The following is a 17,500-nucleotide window of genomic DNA, read 5'->3' on the forward strand; positions in this document are numbered from 1 at the left end:
TCTTCACCACCACCACCACCATCACAACCATCATAACCACAACCAACACCATCATCACCACCATCACCTTCACCATCATCATCATCACCACCACCACCATCATCACCACCACCATCACCACCACCACCACCACCATCACCATCACCACCACCACCACCAGCACCACCACCACCAGCACCACCACCACCAGTGTTGTTGTTGTTGCCAGCTGTCAGCCAGTTTTGGTGGGTGTGGAGGCGGGTGTGGTGATCCGGGAGGTGGCGTGCGGGTGTGACGGCACCATGCTGGTCACTGACGTGGGCGGGGTGCTAGCCTGTGGCAGTAACGAGCACAACAAGCTGGGCCTCAACACCCGCCAGGGATTTCTGATGGCCATGAAGAACATCTTCACCAAGGTACGTGTCTGTTGATCCGTCAGTGAATAAACACCTGCCAAATATTTCTGATGACCATGAAGAACATCTTCACCAAGGTACGTGTCTGTTGATCCGTCAGTGAATAAACACCTGCCAAATATTTCTGATGACCATGAAGAACATCTTCACCAAGGTACGTGTCTGTTGATCCGTCAGTGAATAAACACCTGCCAGGTATTTCTGATGGCCATGAAGAACATCTTCACCAAGGTACGTGTCTGTTGATCTATCAGTGAATAAACACCTGCCAGGGATTTCTGATGGCCATGAAGAACATCTTCACCAAGATACGTGTCTGTTGACCCGTCAGTGAATAAACACCTGCCAGGTATTTCTGATGGCCATGAAGAACATCTTCACCAAGGTACGTGTCTGTTGATCCGTCAGTGAATAAACACCTGCCAGGGATTTCTGATGGCCATGAAGAACATCTTCACCAAGGTACGTGTCTGTTGATCCGTCAGTGAATAAACACCTGCCAGGTATTTCTGATGGCCATGAAGAACATCTTCACCAAGGTACGTGTCTGTTGATCCGTCAGTGAATAAACACCTGCCAGGGATTTCTGATGGCCATGAAGAACATCTTCACCAAGGTACGTGTCTGTTGATCCGTCAGTGAATAAACACCTGCCAGGGATTTCTGATGACCATGAAGAACATCTTCACCAAGGTACGTGTCTGTTGATCCGTCAGTGAATAAACACCTGCCAGGGATTTCTGATGACCATGAAGAACATCTTCACCAAGGTACGTGTCTGTTGATCCGTCAGTGAATAAACACCTGCCAGGGATTTCTGATGACCATGAAGAACATCTTCACCAAGGTACCTGTCTGTTGATCCGTCAGTGAATAAACACCTGCCAGGAATTTCTGATGACCATGAAGAACATCTTCACCAAGGTACGTGTCTGTTGATCCGTCAGTGAATAAACACCTGCCAGGGATTTCTGATGACCATGAAGAACATCTTCACCAAGGTACGTGTCTGTTGATCCGTCAGTGAATAAACACCTGCCAGGTATTTCTGATGACCATGAAGAACATCTTCACCAAGGTACGTGTCTGTTGATCCGTCAGTGAATAAACACCTGCCAGGGATTTCTGATGACCATCTGTTCTATTCTGTTCTGTTCTGTTCCATTCCATTCCGCTCTGTTCTGTCCTACGCTATTCTGTTCTGTTATATTCCATTCCATTCCACTGTGTTCTACTCTGTTCTGTCCTATGCTGTTCTGTTCTGTTCTATTCTGTTTTATTCCATTCCACTCTATTCCATTCCACTCTATTCCATTCCAGTGCATTCTGTTCTGTGTTGCCAACAGACGGAGGTGGAGGGGCGGAGCGTGCCCACACTGGTGCGGGCCTTGGCGTGTCACCGTGTGGTGGGCGTGGCCATGGGCCCTCACCACTCGGCCGTTCTGGTGGAGGCGGGCCATGTGTACACCTTTGGCCGCAACCTGGAGGGCCAGCTGGGAACGGGCAACACCAAGACCTTCCACGCCCCTGTGGAGCTCAAGACGCTCGCTCACGTCGCCATCAACGTGAGGGTCAATGCTTGTCTGTCGATGTCGTGTTTGTGGTGTGTAGTGTCTGTGTCATGCTGTGGTGTGTAGTGTCTGTGTCATACTGTGTTGTGTAGTGTCTCTGTGTTGTGCTGTGGTGTGTAGTGTCTGTGTCATACTGTGTTGTGTTGTGTCTGTGTCATGCTGTGTTGTGTAGTGTGTCTGTGTTGTGCTGTGGTGTGTAGTGTCTGTGTCATGCTGTGGTGTGTTGTGTCTGTGTCATGCTGTGTTGTGTAGTGTGTCTGTGTTGTGCTGTGTTGTGTAGCGTCTGTGTTGTGCTGTGTTGAGTAGCGTCTGTGTCATGCTGTGTTGTGTAGTGTCTGTGTTGTGCAGTGGTGTGTAGTGTCTGTGTCGTACTGTGTTGTTTAGTGTCAGTGTTGTGCTGTGTTGAGTAGCGTCTGTGTTGTGCTGTGTTGTGTAGCGTCTGTGTTGTGCTGTGTTGTGTAGTGTCTGTGTCATGCTGTGTGTCTGTGTTGTGTGTGTGTTGTGTTGTGCGTCTGTGTCATGTCTGTGTGTGTGTCATGATGTGTCTGTGCCATGATGTGTCTGTGTTATGTTCTGCCTGTGTCATGCTGTGCTGTGTCTGTGTCGTGTTGTAGCTATGTCATGATGTGTCTGTTTTATGTTGTGCTGTGTCTGTGTCATGCAGTGTCTGTGTTATGCAGTGTCTGTGTCATGCTGTGTTGTGTTGTTCTGTGTGTGTGTGTGTCATGCTGTGTTGTGTTGTTCTGTGAGGATTTTAACTTGGAGGGGTGGGGGGGAGAAAGACTGTCATCATCATCATCATCATCATCATCATCATCAGCATGATGTCTGTCTGCCCCCAGAGGGTACAGTGTGGAGAGCACTACACAATCGCCAGCAGCAGAGACCACCAGCTGTTCTACTGGGGGCTTCGCTACACCGCTCCCCTCCCCCCACGACCCCCCTCCACCACCACCACCACCCCCACCACCACCACCACCCCCGCCACCACGGACGAGGGCAGCAGTCGATCCAGCATCAACAGTCTGCCGCTGGGGGACAGGGAGGGGGAGGGGGTGGAGGGCAGGGAGGAGATCACCCCCAGGAACCTGCCCACCACTGCTGGCGATGGTGGTGGTGAAGGTTGTGATGGTGGTGACAATGGTGACGACAGGGGGCAGAGTGGCCCGGACAGTGTGGACGGTAGGGTGTGTGTGTGTGTGTGAGAGAGAGGCTGGTGTGTGTGTGAAGCAGGTGTTTTGTGTGGTTGGTGGGGAGGGGGGATTGTGAGTGTTTTGAGTCTGTTGAGGGGTTTGGGGGGGGATGTGTGAAGTGTGTTTGTAAGGTGTGGATGTGTATGGGTCTTGTGGGTGTGGATTCTTGTGTGAGAGTGTGTGTGCGAATAATCTGTATGAGTCTCTTTTTCTCTCACTCTGTCTCTTTGCCTTTGTCTCTCTCTCTGTCTCTGTCTGTCTCTGTTTTCTCTGTCTGTCTCTTTTTGTCTCTGTCTCTCTCTCTCTCTCTCTCTCTCTCTCTCAGCAGTACAACTGAGTTTTTATATAAGATGAAGACCAAGCCTGTCTGTTGTAGCTATACGAGACACATGCCTCATGTACAGACCACTAACAGTAACCTCACATGTGCAGCTCCTGAACCCACTGTGTCCACACACAAGGCCCACACTGATGACATCAAACCCACATCAGTCTGCAGTCACCATGGCGACAGTGGGGTCTCCATGACGACGGGAGCGAGTGGGGAGGGCACCGATCCAGAGGGCGCCACCAGCGCCACCACCACCACCCCCACCACTGCCTCCCCCCCGTCTGCCACTGATGCGGGCTCTGGGTTCCGGCCTCTTTGTTAGTGATCTGTGTGTGTGTGTGTGTGTGTGTGTATGTGTGCTATATAAGTATCCATTATTATTGTTATGTATGTGTGTGTGTGTGTTTGTTTGTTATCCAGTGTACCACCAACTATTCCAGTTATGTAAAATTGCCCTGTTTTATGTCCGTTATCAGTCAATGTACCACTGTTTACCCTAATGATTCCCCATGTTGTATGTCTGTTAGCAGACAGTGTACCACTGTTTACCCTAATGATTCCCCATGTTGTGTGTCTGTTGCTAGACAATGTACCACTGTTTACCTTAATGATTCCTCATGTTGTATGTCCATTATCAAACAATGTACCACTGTTTACCCTAATGATTCCCCATGGAGTATGTCCGTTATCAGAAAATATACCACTGTTTACCCTAAGGATTTCCCTGCATTGTATGTCTGTTATCAGACAATGTATCACTGTGTACCCTAATGATTTCCCTATATTGTATGTCCATTATCAGAGAGTGTACCACTGTTTACCCCAATGATTTCCCCACGTTGTATGTTTGTTTTCAAAGTGCCACTGTTTACCCTAATGATTCCCAATGTTGTGTGTGACTCTTATCCAGCGGACACAGCGACCAGACGATCGTTCAGTGCTGGCAGTCGTGACAACGGCAAAGAGAAAGACAGTGACAGAGACAGCATCAAAGACGATTCCATCATTTTGTTAAACCCTGTGGAAATCATAAGGTTGTGTGTGTGTGTGTGTGTGTGTGTCCACGATTGTCCGTGTGACTGTTTGTGATAGTGTATTTGTGTCTGTGTGTGTGTTTGTCTGTGTATGTATATGTGGTTGGAAATGAGGGGTCAAAGTTCTTGTTCACGTGAATGTGTCGTTTTTGGAGTTGTTTTTAAGGGAGTGATCGTTTGTAAAGGTTTGTTCGTTTTTGTTTTAGCTAAAGTGAATATGTGAGTTTTCTTTTGACCATATGGGCAACACACACACACAAGCATGCATGCATGCAAGCATGCGTGCGGACACACACACACACATACGCACATGCACACACACACACATGCACACACACACACACAAACATACAAACACACACACATACACACACAAACATACAAAAGCACCACGCACTCATATGCACACACACGCACACGCACACACACACACACACACACAAACCAAAACAAACTGGGTGAGACGTTTGTCTAAACTTAACCCCCTACACATACACAACATAAAGCCACTGTCTTTCCCACACAACCCCGTTCACCGGTCATCCATTGGTGCTGGTGCAGAATCAAGCAGGCCAACGAGAAGGTGTTGCTAGGCAACATATTCTGCCACGGAGAGAACCTCTTCATTCAGGTGGAGACAACTGCACCCCCACCCAGACGGCGAACCTTCAAGAAACGAAGCTTCAGGTAGACATTCTTCTTCTTCTTCTTCTTTATCATCATCATCATCATCACCATCATTACCATCATCATCATCACCTCTATCATCATCACCATCACCATCATTACCATCATCATCATCACCTCTATCATCATCACCATCACCACTTCCACCATCACCACCATCATCATCATCATCATCACCATCATTACCATCATTACCATCATCATCATCACCTCTATCATCATCACCATCACCACTTCCACCATCACCACCATCATCATCATCACCATCACCATCATTACCATCATCATCATCACCTCTATCATCATCACCATCACCACTTCCACCATCACCACCATCATCATCATCATCATCACCATCACCATCATTACCTCTATCATCATCATCATCACCATCATTACCATCATCATCATCACCTCTATCATCATCACCATCATTACCATCATCATCATCACCTCTATCATCATCACCATCACCACTTCCACCATCACCACCATCATCATCATCATCATCACCATCACCATCATTACCTCTATCATCATCATCATCACCATCATTACCATCATCATCATCACCTCTATCATCATCACCATCATTACCATCATCATCATCACCTCTATCATCATCACCATCACCACTTCCACCATCACCACCATCATCATCATCATCATCATCACCATCATTACCTCTATCATCATCATCACCATCATTACCATCATCATCATCACCTCTATCATCATCACCATCATTACCATCATCATCATCACCTCTATCATCATCACCATCACCACTTCCACTATCACCACCATCATCATCAATATCATCACCATCACCACTTCCACTATCACCACCATCATCATCAATATCATCACCATCACCACTTCCACCATCACCACCATCATCATCAATATCATCACCACCATTGCCACCACCATCACCACCACCGTGACTACCATCACCTTATCACTATCACCACCACCACCACCACCATCACCACCACTGCCATCACCTCCCATCTCTGTGATGACAACTGTTCCAGGCGCAGACCCCATATGCAGGCCGCAGATTTGAACCCCAACCCCAAACAGCTGTCCACATCTAGCCACGAGGCCGGCGATGAATATTCCTCTGAGGCCTCTGAGATTGACTCCTGTAGCACTGTACGTCTGTGTGTGTGGCGGGGCGGGGGTGGATTGGGGTGGGGGAAGGGGGATTTGTAGAGTTGTGTGTGTGTGTGTGTGTCAGATAGGTTCAGCTACAAGGAGAGCTACAGATTTTGTGTTTCATCATTTATTTATTTATTTATTTTTGACTCACTTGTGTAAACAGTGTGAGTCTCTGAGAAAAAATCTTAACAAGAACAGTCATGCCAGTAATAGGTTGTAAGTCTTCCAGATTACGCTATATTTTCGGATCATGAACTATTTACATTGTTGAGGATCCGGATTCAGAGAATCACAGTTGATGTTTTGGTTTAAAGACAGCATGTCCTCGTTTTTCTTATTCACAGTTCAAAGAAAAGAAATACAAATTCTGACAGAATGCATACGGTGACACTAACTACACCATCGACGTGTTTACTGTGTATGAATGTAAAAGATGAATTGAATGGACGGTTGTAGTTTCTGTAAGCCTGTGGACACAGATCTCCACAGATCACGAGAAAACAGCTACATGTTGCGGTGTGCATGAAACGTTGGCAACATCTTCTTTCCTGCAGACTTTAAAGAATATGTAATCGAGATGCACCAGAATGACATGATTGAAATGGCGTTATCACCTCAGATACCATAAACAATTTATCACGCTATGAAACAAAAATGAAGAAAATGTGAGTGCAAAAATTAATTTTTGTTCCTCATTGGTAAGCACACTTTAGCACTGTGAGTCTGCTTGCTCTCAAACTGAACATGCTTGGTTCAAACCTGCTAAATGCCCTCTTTTTTTTCCTTTTTTTTTTAATCTTCCCAGAGCTTGAAAACTTTTAATGCAGAACACATTTTAAGATTTTTCTTTAATGGATAAAATGTGTTTCACCAGTGAGTCTTGAAGGCTTAGCCTCTCATGTTCATCTTGAAGCAAATGTGACATTTCAAACTGTTGATTGTTGACAAACATATGTCAGGGTGCATAACTCTCACTTCAGGTTCGCACCTGGCTGAGGGAAGAGTTGTCTGCCAATGCTGAGGAGGCTCCACTGTGTGACAACGACGACGATGACAGCAACGATGCTGACGACACGAGTGACGTGTCTGATGATGATCCGCACTGTCGGGCCGTGGTGGACAGTTCTATGTCGTCCATACACATCAACCGTGTCTTGACTCCAGGTGACGTGTTGTGTGGTGTTGTGTTGTGTTGTGTTGTGTTGTGTTGTGGACAGTTCTATGTCATCCATACACATCAACCGTGTCTTGACTCCAGGTGACGTCATGTGTTGTGTCGTGTTGTGTTGTGTTGTGTTGTGTTGTGGACAAAATGCTTTACAACAAATATTACACACACACACATTGTTCATTGTACCTGGGGATTTATGGGGCATTGGACCTGGAGATTTTATGGGGGGTTCATTGGACCTGGGAGGTTGATGGGGGTTCATTGACCGTTAGGGTGTAAATGGATGTAGAGTGTTTGTTTGGGTGTTGATGGGGCGTGGGGTGTAATGACCGATGTATGACAATGTGGTGTGGCGATGTTGTGTGGTGATGTGGTGTGGTGATGTGGTGTGGCAATGTGGTGTGGTGATGTGGTGTGGCGATGTTGTGTGGTGATGTGGTGTTGTGATGTGGTGTGGCGATGTTGTGTGGTGATGTGGTGTGGTGATGTGGTGTGGCGATGTTGTGTGGTGATGTGGTGTGGTGATGTGGTGTGGCGATGTTGTGTGGTGATGTGGTGTGGCGATGTGGTGTGGCGATGTGGTGTGGTGATGTGGTGTGGTGATGTGGTGTGGTGATGTGGTGTGGTGATGTGGTGTGGTGATGTGGTGTGACGATGTGTTGATGTGGTGTGGCGATGTTGTGTGGTGATGTGGTGTGGTGATGTGGTGTGGTGATGTGGTGTGACGATGTGTTGATGTGGTGTGGCGATGTTGTGTGGTGATGTGGTGTGGTGATGTGGTGTGGCGATGTTGTGTGGTGATGTGGTGTGGTGATGTGGTGTGGTGATGTGGTGTGACGATGTGGTGTGACGATGTGGTGTGATGATGTGTTGATGTGGTGTGGCGATGTTGTGTGGTGATGTGGTGTGGTGATGTTGTGTGGCGATGTTGTGTGGTGATGTGGTGTGACGATGTGGTGTGGTGATATGGTGTGATGATGTGGTGTGGCGATGTGGTAATGTGGTGTGGTAATGTGGTGTGGCGATGTGGCGATGTTGTGTGGTGATGTGGTGTGACGATGTGGTGTGGTGATATGGTGTGATGATGTGTGGCGATGTGGTAATGTGGTGTGGTAATGTGGTGTGGCGATGTGTTGATGTGATGTGGTGTGGTGATGTGGTGTGGCAATGTGGTGAGGTGGTGTGGTGATGTGGTGTGGCGATGTGGTGATGTGGTGTGGTAATGTGGTGTGGTGATGTGGTGTGGTAATGTGGTGTGGCGATGTGTTGATGTGATGTGGTGTGATGATGTGGTGTGGTGATGTGGTGTGGCAATGTGGTGAGGTGGTGTGGTGATGTGGTGTGGTGATGTGGTGTGGTGATGTGGTGTGGTAATGTGGTGTGGCGATGTGGTGATGTGGTGTGGTAATGTGGTGTGGCGATGTGTTGATGTGATGTGGTGTGATGATGTGTGGCAGTGAAGACCAGTGAGGGAGGAGTGACACCCACAGCCACACACCCCTTCCTGCCCGGCTCACAGCACGCCAAGGTGACGTCACAGTGTGTCTGTCTGTCTGTCTGTCTGTTGGAAGTCTGTCTGTCTGTCTGTTGGGAGTCTGTCTGTCTGTCGGTCTGTTGAAGTCTGCTGTCTGTGGAAGTCTGTCTGTTTGTCTGTTGGATGTCTGTCTGTCTGTCTGTTGAAGTCTGCTGTCTGTGGAAGTCTGTCTGTTTGTCTGTTGGATGTCTGTCTGTCTGTCTGTTGGAAGTCTGTATGTCTGTCGGTCTGTTGAAGTCTGCTGTCTGTGGAAGTCTGTCTGTTTGTCTGTTGGATGTCTGTCTGTCTGTCTGTTGAAGTCTGCTGTCTGTGGAAGTTTGTCTGTTGGATGTCTGTCTGTCTGTCTGTTGGAAGTCTGTATGTCTGTCGGTCTGTTGAAGTCTGCTGTCTGTGGAAGTCTGTCTGTTTGTCTGTTGGATGTCTGTCTGTCTGTCTGTTGGAAGTCTGTATGTCTGTCGGTCTGTTGAAGTCTGCTGTCTGTGGAAGTCTGTCTGTTTGTCTGTTGGATGTCTGTCTGTCTGTCTGTTGGAAGTCTGTATGTCTGTCGGTCTGTTGAAGTCTGCTGTCTGTGGAAGTCTGTCTGTTTGTCTGTTGGATGTCTGTCTGTCTGTCTGTTGGAAGTCTGTATGTCTGTCGGTCTGTTGAAGTCTGCTGTCTGTGGAAGTCTGTCTGTTTGTCTGTTGGATGTCTGTCTGTCTGTCTGTTGGAAGTCTGTATGTCTGTCGGTCTGTTGAAGTCTGCTGTCTGTGGAAGTCTGTCTGTTTGTCTGTTGGATGTCTGTCTGTCTGTCTGTTGAAGTCTGCTGTCTGTGGAAGTCTGTCTGTTTGTCTGTTGGATGTCTGTCTGTCTGTCTGTTGGAAGTCTGTATGTCTGTCGGTCTGTTGAAGTCTGCTGTCTGTGGAAGTCTGTCTGTTTGTCTGTTGGATGTCTGTCTGTCTGTCTGTTGGAAGTCTGTCTGTCTGTCTGTTGGAAGTCTGTCTGTCTGTTGGGAGTCTGTATGTCTGTCGGTCTGTTGAAGTCTGTCTGTCTGTCTGTTGGAAGTCTGTATGTCTGTCCATTCCATTGTGCAGACATCTTCTCGTCTCCGTGCCAACTCTACCCACAGCTCTGAGAGCAACCCTGAAAGGGCCTCAGCGGAACACATGTCTGACAGCAGCTCCAGTGAAACAGCACGTGTCAAAAGGTGAGGCCCTCTCAGGGATTTCATCCTGTCTCAGCTTTAGACTATTCTTTCCTTATTTTTTCTAAGAGCTGTCTTGAATTCTTTGGAGATGCCATCTGATATTGCAGTGGGATTTTTGCACAGTTCTGTAGGATATTTTTCGTTGGTTTTTGGTGTTAATTAGTTTCTTCGTTTTTTCTCTCTTGATTATGCTTTCAGTGCTGACCAGCACACACACATACACACACACAGACATGCCGCAAGCGCACTCGTGTGCTCATAAACATGCACGTATACTCACACACATATGTGTGCACACGTACATGTACACACATATACCCCCCCCCCACACACACACACACACACGGGTTACCTCCCTGTACAGAGACAGAGGAAGGGAAGACACCCAGCAGCACGTTGCCATGGCAGCAGTCAGCAAGGTCAAGGCCGCAGGCAGCAAAGTTCCTCCTCGCCTTCGTTCTGCTGGCCGGGGGAAAAGTAAGAGGTGAGGTGATGGGGAAAGGGTGGACACTATCATAATGTAAAGGTGAGGTTAGGTGTGTGTGTGTGTGTGTGTGTGTGTGTTGTTGTTGTTGTTGCCAGGGGAAAAGTAAGAGGTGGTTTGATGGGAAAAGGGTGCAAATAATAACATGAAGGTGAGGTTATGTGCCTCTGTCTGTGTGTGTGTGTGTGTGTGATAGCATGTGATGGTGTGTGTTTGTGATGGTGTGTGTTGTGTATGTGTGTGTGTGTGTGTGTGACCATGTGATCTGTGACTGTGTGTGTGATCTGTGTGTGTGTGTGTGTGCATATGCTGTATGTTTGTGTTGTGTGTGTGTGTGATGCAGTGTTATGCTGTGTGTGTGTGTGTGTGTGTGTGTGTTTGATGATGATGATGATGATGACGATGATGATGATGACAATGATGATGACGATGACAATGATGATAATGATGATGACGATGATGATGATAATGATGATGACGATGATGATGATAATGATGATGACGATGATGATGAGATGATGATGGTGATGATGATGATGATATGATGATGATGATGACGACGACGATGATGATGATGATAATGATAATGATGATGACGACGATGATGATGATGACGATGATGATGATGACGATGATGTTGATGATGATGATGATAATGATGATGACGATGATGATGATGAGATGATGATGACTATGACGACGATGATGACGATGATGATGATAATGATGATGATGATGATGATGACGATGATGATGATGATGATGATGACGACGATGATGATGACGATGATGATGACGACGATGATGTTACAGCCATGAAGAAGTACTGAAGGAGAGGCTTGCAGCACGGGGCTTTGTGTCTGACGTCACCGTCAAACGTCGTGAAGAGGCTTTGCTGGTAATGCTTCCCGCTTGGCTTTTTTCTTCTCTGTCTCTCTCTCTGTCTCTCTCTGCCTCTCTCTCTGTCTCTCTCTCCTCTCTCTCTGTCTCTCTCTGTCTCTGTCTCTCTTCTCTCTGTCTCTCTCTCTTTTCTCTCTCTTCTCTGTCTTTCTCTCACACAGCACACCACACTACACCACAACACAGCACAGCACAACACAGTACAGTACAGCACAGTGCAACACAGCACAGCACAGCACAGCACAACATCGCACAGCACAGTACAGTACAGCACAGTGCAACACAGCACAGCACAGCACAGCACAACATCGCACAGCACAGTACAGTACAGCACAGTGCAACACAACACATCACAGCATAGCACAACATTGCACAACACAGTACAGTACAGCACAGTGCAACACAACACAGCACAGCACAGCACAACATCGCACAACACAGTACAGTACAGCACAGTGCAACACAACACAGCACAGCACAGCACAACATCACACAACACAGTACAGTACAGCACAGTGCAACACAACACAGCACAGCACAACACAACACAGTACAGTACAGCACAGTGCAACACAACACAGCACAGCACAGCACAACACAGTACAGTACAGCACAGTGCAACACAACACAGCACAGCACAGCACAACATCGCACAGCACAGTACAGTACAGCACAGTGCAACACAACACAGCACAACACAACACAGTACAGTACAGCACAGTGCAACACAGCACAGCATAGCACAACACAGCACAGTACAGCACAGTGCAACACAACACAGCACAGCACAACACAACACAGTACAGTACAGCACAGTGCAACACAACACAGCACAGCACAGCACAGCACAACACAGTACAGTACAGTGCAACACAACACAGCACAGCACAACACAACACAGTACAGTACAGCACAGTGCAACACAACACAGCACAACACAACACAGTACAGTACAGCACAGTGCAACACAGCACAGTACAGTACAGCATAGCACAACACAGCGCAGTACAGTACAGCACAGCACAGCACAACACAGCACAGTACAGTACAGCACACTACACCACAACACAGCACAGCACAACATCGCACAACACAGTACAGTACAGCACAGTGCAACACAACACAGCACAACACAGTACAGTACAGCACAGTGCAACACAACACAGCACAACACAGTACAGTACAGCACAGTGCAACACAACACAGCACAACACAGTACAGTACAGCACAGTGCAACACAACACAGCATAGCACAACACAATACAGTACAACACAGTAAGCACAACTGTGTACAGTGTGAACTGTGTGCAGTGTGAACTATGTGTGCAGTGTGAACTATGTGCACTGTGTGCAGTGTTAACTATGTGCACTGTGTGCAGTGTGAACTGTGTGCAGTGTGAACTATGTGCACTGTGTGCAGTGTGAACTATGTGCACTGTGTGCAGTGTTAACTATGTGCACTGTGTGCAGTGTGAACTGTGTGCAGTGTGAACTATGTGCACTGTGTGCAGTGTGAACTATGTGCACTGTGTGCAGTGTGAACTGTGTGCAGTGTGAACTATGTGCACTGTGTGCAGTGTGAACTATGTGCACTGTGTGCAGTGTGAACTGTGTGAACTATGTGCACTGTGTGAACTGTGTGCAGTGTGAACTATGTGCACTGTGTGCAGTGTGAACTGGAGGTGATGCGTGAAGAGAAGCAGAAGGCAGAGAGCCAGTTGCGGGCGCTGCAGAGAGAGAGAGAACTGCAGGAACAACTGCTGCAACAGGAGGCGGAGAAACTGGCCAGGGTCAGTGCATGCGTGTCGCTAGTGTTGACCACACCACACCCTGTGATGTCGCTAGTGTTGACCACACCACACCCTGTGATGTCGCTAGTGTTTATCACACCTGTAGCTATCACCACACCCTGTATGTCGTGAGTGTTGACCACACCACACCCTGCATGTCGCTAGTGTTGACCACACCACACCCTGTGTGTCACTAGTGTTGACCACACCACACCCTGCATGTAGTGTTGACCACACCACACCCTGCATGTCGCTAGTGTTGACCACACCACACCCTGCATGTAGTGTTGACCACACCACACCCTGCATGTCGCTAGTGTTTATCACACCTGTAGCTATCACCACACCCTGTATGTCGTGAGTGTTGACCACACCACACCCTGCATGTCGCTAGTGTTGACCACACCACACCCTGTATGTCGCTAGTGTTGACCACACCACACCCTGCATGTCGCTAGTGTTTATCACACCTGTAGCTATCACACCACACCCTGCATGTCGCTAGTGTTTATCACACCTGTAGCTATCACACCACACCCTGCATGTAGTGTTTATCACACCTGTAGCTATCACACCACACCCTGCATGTCGCTAGTGTTTATCACACCTGTAGCTATCACACCACACCCTGCATGTAGTGTTTACCACACCTGTAGCTATCACACCACACCCTGCATGTCGCTAGTGTTTATCACACCTGTAGTTATAACACCACACCCTGCATGTAGTGTTTATCACACCTGTAGCTATCACACCACACCCTGCATGTAGTGTTTACCACACCTGTAGCTATCACACCACACCCTGCATGTAGTGTTTATCACACCTGTAGTTATAACACCACACCCTGCATGTAGTGTTTATCACACCTGTAGCTATCACACCACACCCTGCATGTAGTGTTTATCACACCTGTAGCTATCACACCACACCCTGCATGTAGTGTTTATCACACCTGTAGCTATCACACCACACCCTGCATGTAGTGTTTATCACACCTGTAGCTATCACACCACACCCTGCATGTCGCTAGTGTTTATCACACCTGTAGCTATCACACCACACCCTGCATGTCGCTAGTGTTTATCACACCTGTAGTTATAACACCACACCCTGCATGTAGTGTTTATCACACCTGTAGCTATCACACCACACCCTGCATGTAGTGTTTATCACACCTGTAGCTATCACACCACACCCTGCATGTCGCTAGTGTTTATCACACCTGTAGCTATCACACCACACCCTGCATGTCGCTAGTGTTTATCACACCTGTAGCTATCACACCACACCCTGCATGTAGTGTTTATCACACCTGTAGCTATCACACCACATCCTGCATGTAGTGTTTATCACACCTGTAGCTATCACACCACACCCTGCATGTAGTGTTTATCACACCTATAGCTATCACACCACACCCTGCATGTAGTGTTTATCACACCTGTAGCTATCACACCACACCCTGCATGTAGTGTTTATCACACCTGTAGCTATCACACCACACCCTGCATGTAGTGTTTATCACACCTGTAGCTATCACACCACACCCTGCATGTAGTGTTTATCACACCTGTAGCTATCACACCACACCCTGCATGTAGTGTTTATCACACATGCCTTCTTTCCACTGGTTTCAGACATAGCAGGATAACAATCATGGGACAGGATATTCCTATCAAAAGCGGTCTTTAATGTATTTACACTCGTAACCATGAATGGTAACATGCATCATCAAAGAAACTATGATATTAAGTGGAGCATGCAGGCATGACAATGTAAGAAATTGCATGATATTAGAATCATTAACAAATGATGGTGGTGTGTGTCCATCGAGATCGATGATGACCATCGTTGTCATCAGCTGGGGGAAGGGGGGAGGGTGGTGGTGGGGTGGGGGGGAGGATGCTCATGAATCTATCTGTGAATGCGCAGATGGCTGAATAGTCCAATCTGCGCACGAAATGTTCGCTGACAGTTGGGGCAGACAAAGACAGGCATATCATTGTCAGGGAGCTTGTTTGCCCGTGACTTTCTGGCCTGCCTCTTCTGAACAGCTGCAGCAGTCCTGTTGGCCTCGCACAACTTGGCGCCTTTGTGCACAGCAGCGCGCCATTTGTCACGGTCCACTGCAGATTCCTCCCAGGAGTCAGGGTGGATATCAAACGCTTTCAGAGAGACTTTCAGAGTATCTCTGAAGCGCTTCTTCTGACCTCCGTGTGATCTCTTCCCTTGTTGCAGCTCACCATAGAAGAGCCTTTTGGGCATGCGTGCCACGTGTCCAGCCCTGCATCAGGATGGTGAAGATGCTGGGAAGGGTGGCTTTTTGCGAGCACTTCTGTGTCTGGGGTCCTGTCTTGCCACTTGATGTTCAGTAGCTTCCTGAGGCATGTTGTGTGGAAGTGGTTCAGCTTCTTGGCATGTCGTTGGTACACTGTCCAAGTTTCGCAGGCGTACAGTAGTGTGGGGAGAACTACTGCTCTGTAGACCTTTAGCTTGTCCTGGGGAAATACCTCTTGGTGGTCAGTGCAGATGACAGAGGTGATGAACCGTTGTCATGGTTACAGGAGAGAGAGCGACACCTGTTGGCCGAAGTGGAGCGACTGAGGCAGGAAGTTCAATCCCAGAATTCCCAGCTGGCCGAGCGACAACAACTGGTGGGCTATTTACAGGTGGGTAGTTACGTAGGTGGGCTTCAGCAGAAAACCTCTCACTGTGTGTTGTGTTGTGTTGTGATGTGACGTGATGTGATGTGTTGTGATGTGATGTGATGTGTTGTGTTGTGATATGATGTGTTGTGTTGTGTTGTCATGTAATGTTGTGATGTGTTGTGTTGTGTTGTGATGTGATGTGATGTGACGTGATGTGATGTGATGTGATGTGACGTGATGTGATGTGTTGTGTTGTGTTGTCATGTAATGTTGTGTTGTGTTGTGATGGGTAGTGTTGTGTTGTGATGTGTTTTGTTGTGATGCGATGTGATGCAATGCGATGTGATGTGTTTTGTTGTGATGCAATGTGATGTGATGCGATGTGATGTGATTTGTTGTGATGCTGTCACAGAAACAGCTCCAGCAGAAAACCTCAGGGGTTGGTCAGGACACCACCCCCACCACCACCACCACCACCACCCCCACCACCACCACCCCTCCAGTGCCCCGCCTCCACCTGCCCCCCTCCTCCCCTCCAGCGGCGTCAACGGCGTCGTCACAGCGGGGTGACGTCAGCACTCGCAGCACCTCCAGTTCCAGTAAAGTCTGCTGCCTGCAGTGACCTCCCTTCTTCGTCGCAGTCGTCATCTTCACCTTCATCTTCATCGTCGCCGTCATTATCGTCGTCGTCGTCATCTTCATTCTTGTCATCTTCATCTTCGTCGTCGTCGTCACCTTCATTGTCATCGTCATCTTCATCGTTGTCATCATCTTCATCATCATCATCATTGTTATTGTCATCTTCGTCACCATTGTCGTCATTATCATCATCATCACCGTGTGTGTGTGTGTGTGTGTATCTGTCTGTCTGTCTGACTGTGTACATCTAAGTCTGCGTGGAAAAGCAGCAAAGTCTCACTGCCTTCTATTTATGTATGTATTATTTGTGAATAAAACTTAGAATGATTATTCCTCAGAAAGACAGGAGCAATAGCCAAGTGGTTAAAGCATTGGACTTTCAATCTGAGGGTCAGGGGTTCGAATCTCGGTAACGGCGCCTAGTGGGTAAAGGGTGGAGATTTTTCCGATCTCCCAGGTCAACATATGTGCAGACCTGCTAGTGCCTGAACCCCCTGTGTGTGTGTACGCAAGCAGAAGATCAAACACGCACGTTAAAGATCCTGTAATCCATGTCAGCGTTCGGTGGGTTATGGAAACAAGAATATACCCAGCATGCACACCCCCAAAAACGGAGTATGGCTGCCTACATGGCGAGGTAAAAACGGTCATACATGTAAAAGCCCACTCGTGTACACACACAAGTGAACGTGGGAGATGCAGCCCACGAATGCAGAAGAAAAAGAACATTCCTCAGAATCTACATATGTATGTGTGTATGCATGCGCTGTTGT

The 17,500-nt window shown here is 47.7% G+C and overlaps 1 protein-coding gene across 4 annotated transcripts in view; it reads left to right on the top strand.

Moving 5' to 3' along the window:
• Nucleotides 1-17,500, top strand: part of LOC143278066 (uncharacterized) — a 45,426-nt gene that overhangs the window by 26,203 nt on the left and 1,723 nt on the right. For 3 of the 4 annotated variants that reach the window (XM_076583088.1, XM_076583086.1, XM_076583089.1), the window contains 15 exons: nt 209-395; nt 1,742-1,960; nt 2,809-3,148; nt 3,592-3,807; nt 4,401-4,524; nt 5,086-5,211; nt 6,249-6,369; nt 7,356-7,539; nt 9,004-9,074; nt 10,151-10,263; nt 10,628-10,747; nt 11,561-11,645; nt 13,318-13,437; nt 16,005-16,109; nt 16,501-17,500. The exon at nt 16,501-17,500 is cut by the window's right edge and continues 1,723 nt beyond it. In XM_076583088.1, the coding sequence (XP_076439203.1) occupies nt 209-395; nt 1,742-1,960; nt 2,809-3,148; nt 3,592-3,807; nt 4,401-4,524; nt 5,086-5,211; nt 6,249-6,369; nt 7,356-7,539; nt 9,004-9,074; nt 10,151-10,263; nt 10,628-10,747; nt 11,561-11,645; nt 13,318-13,437; nt 16,005-16,109; nt 16,501-16,710 (2,341 nt within the window). In that variant the 3' untranslated portion in view covers nt 16,711-17,500. Of the gene's footprint in view, nt 1-208; nt 396-1,741; nt 1,961-2,808; nt 3,149-3,591; nt 3,808-4,400; nt 4,525-5,085; nt 5,212-6,248; nt 6,370-7,355; nt 7,540-9,003; nt 9,075-10,150; nt 10,264-10,627; nt 10,748-11,560; nt 11,646-13,317; nt 13,438-16,004; nt 16,110-16,500 lie in introns of those variants that run through there. The other variant, XR_013053821.1, reaches the window with a different exon arrangement.

Source organism: Babylonia areolata, chromosome 35, assembly GCF_041734735.1.
Source record: "Babylonia areolata isolate BAREFJ2019XMU chromosome 35, ASM4173473v1, whole genome shotgun sequence".
NCBI lineage: Eukaryota > Metazoa > Mollusca > Gastropoda > Neogastropoda > Buccinidae > Babylonia > Babylonia areolata.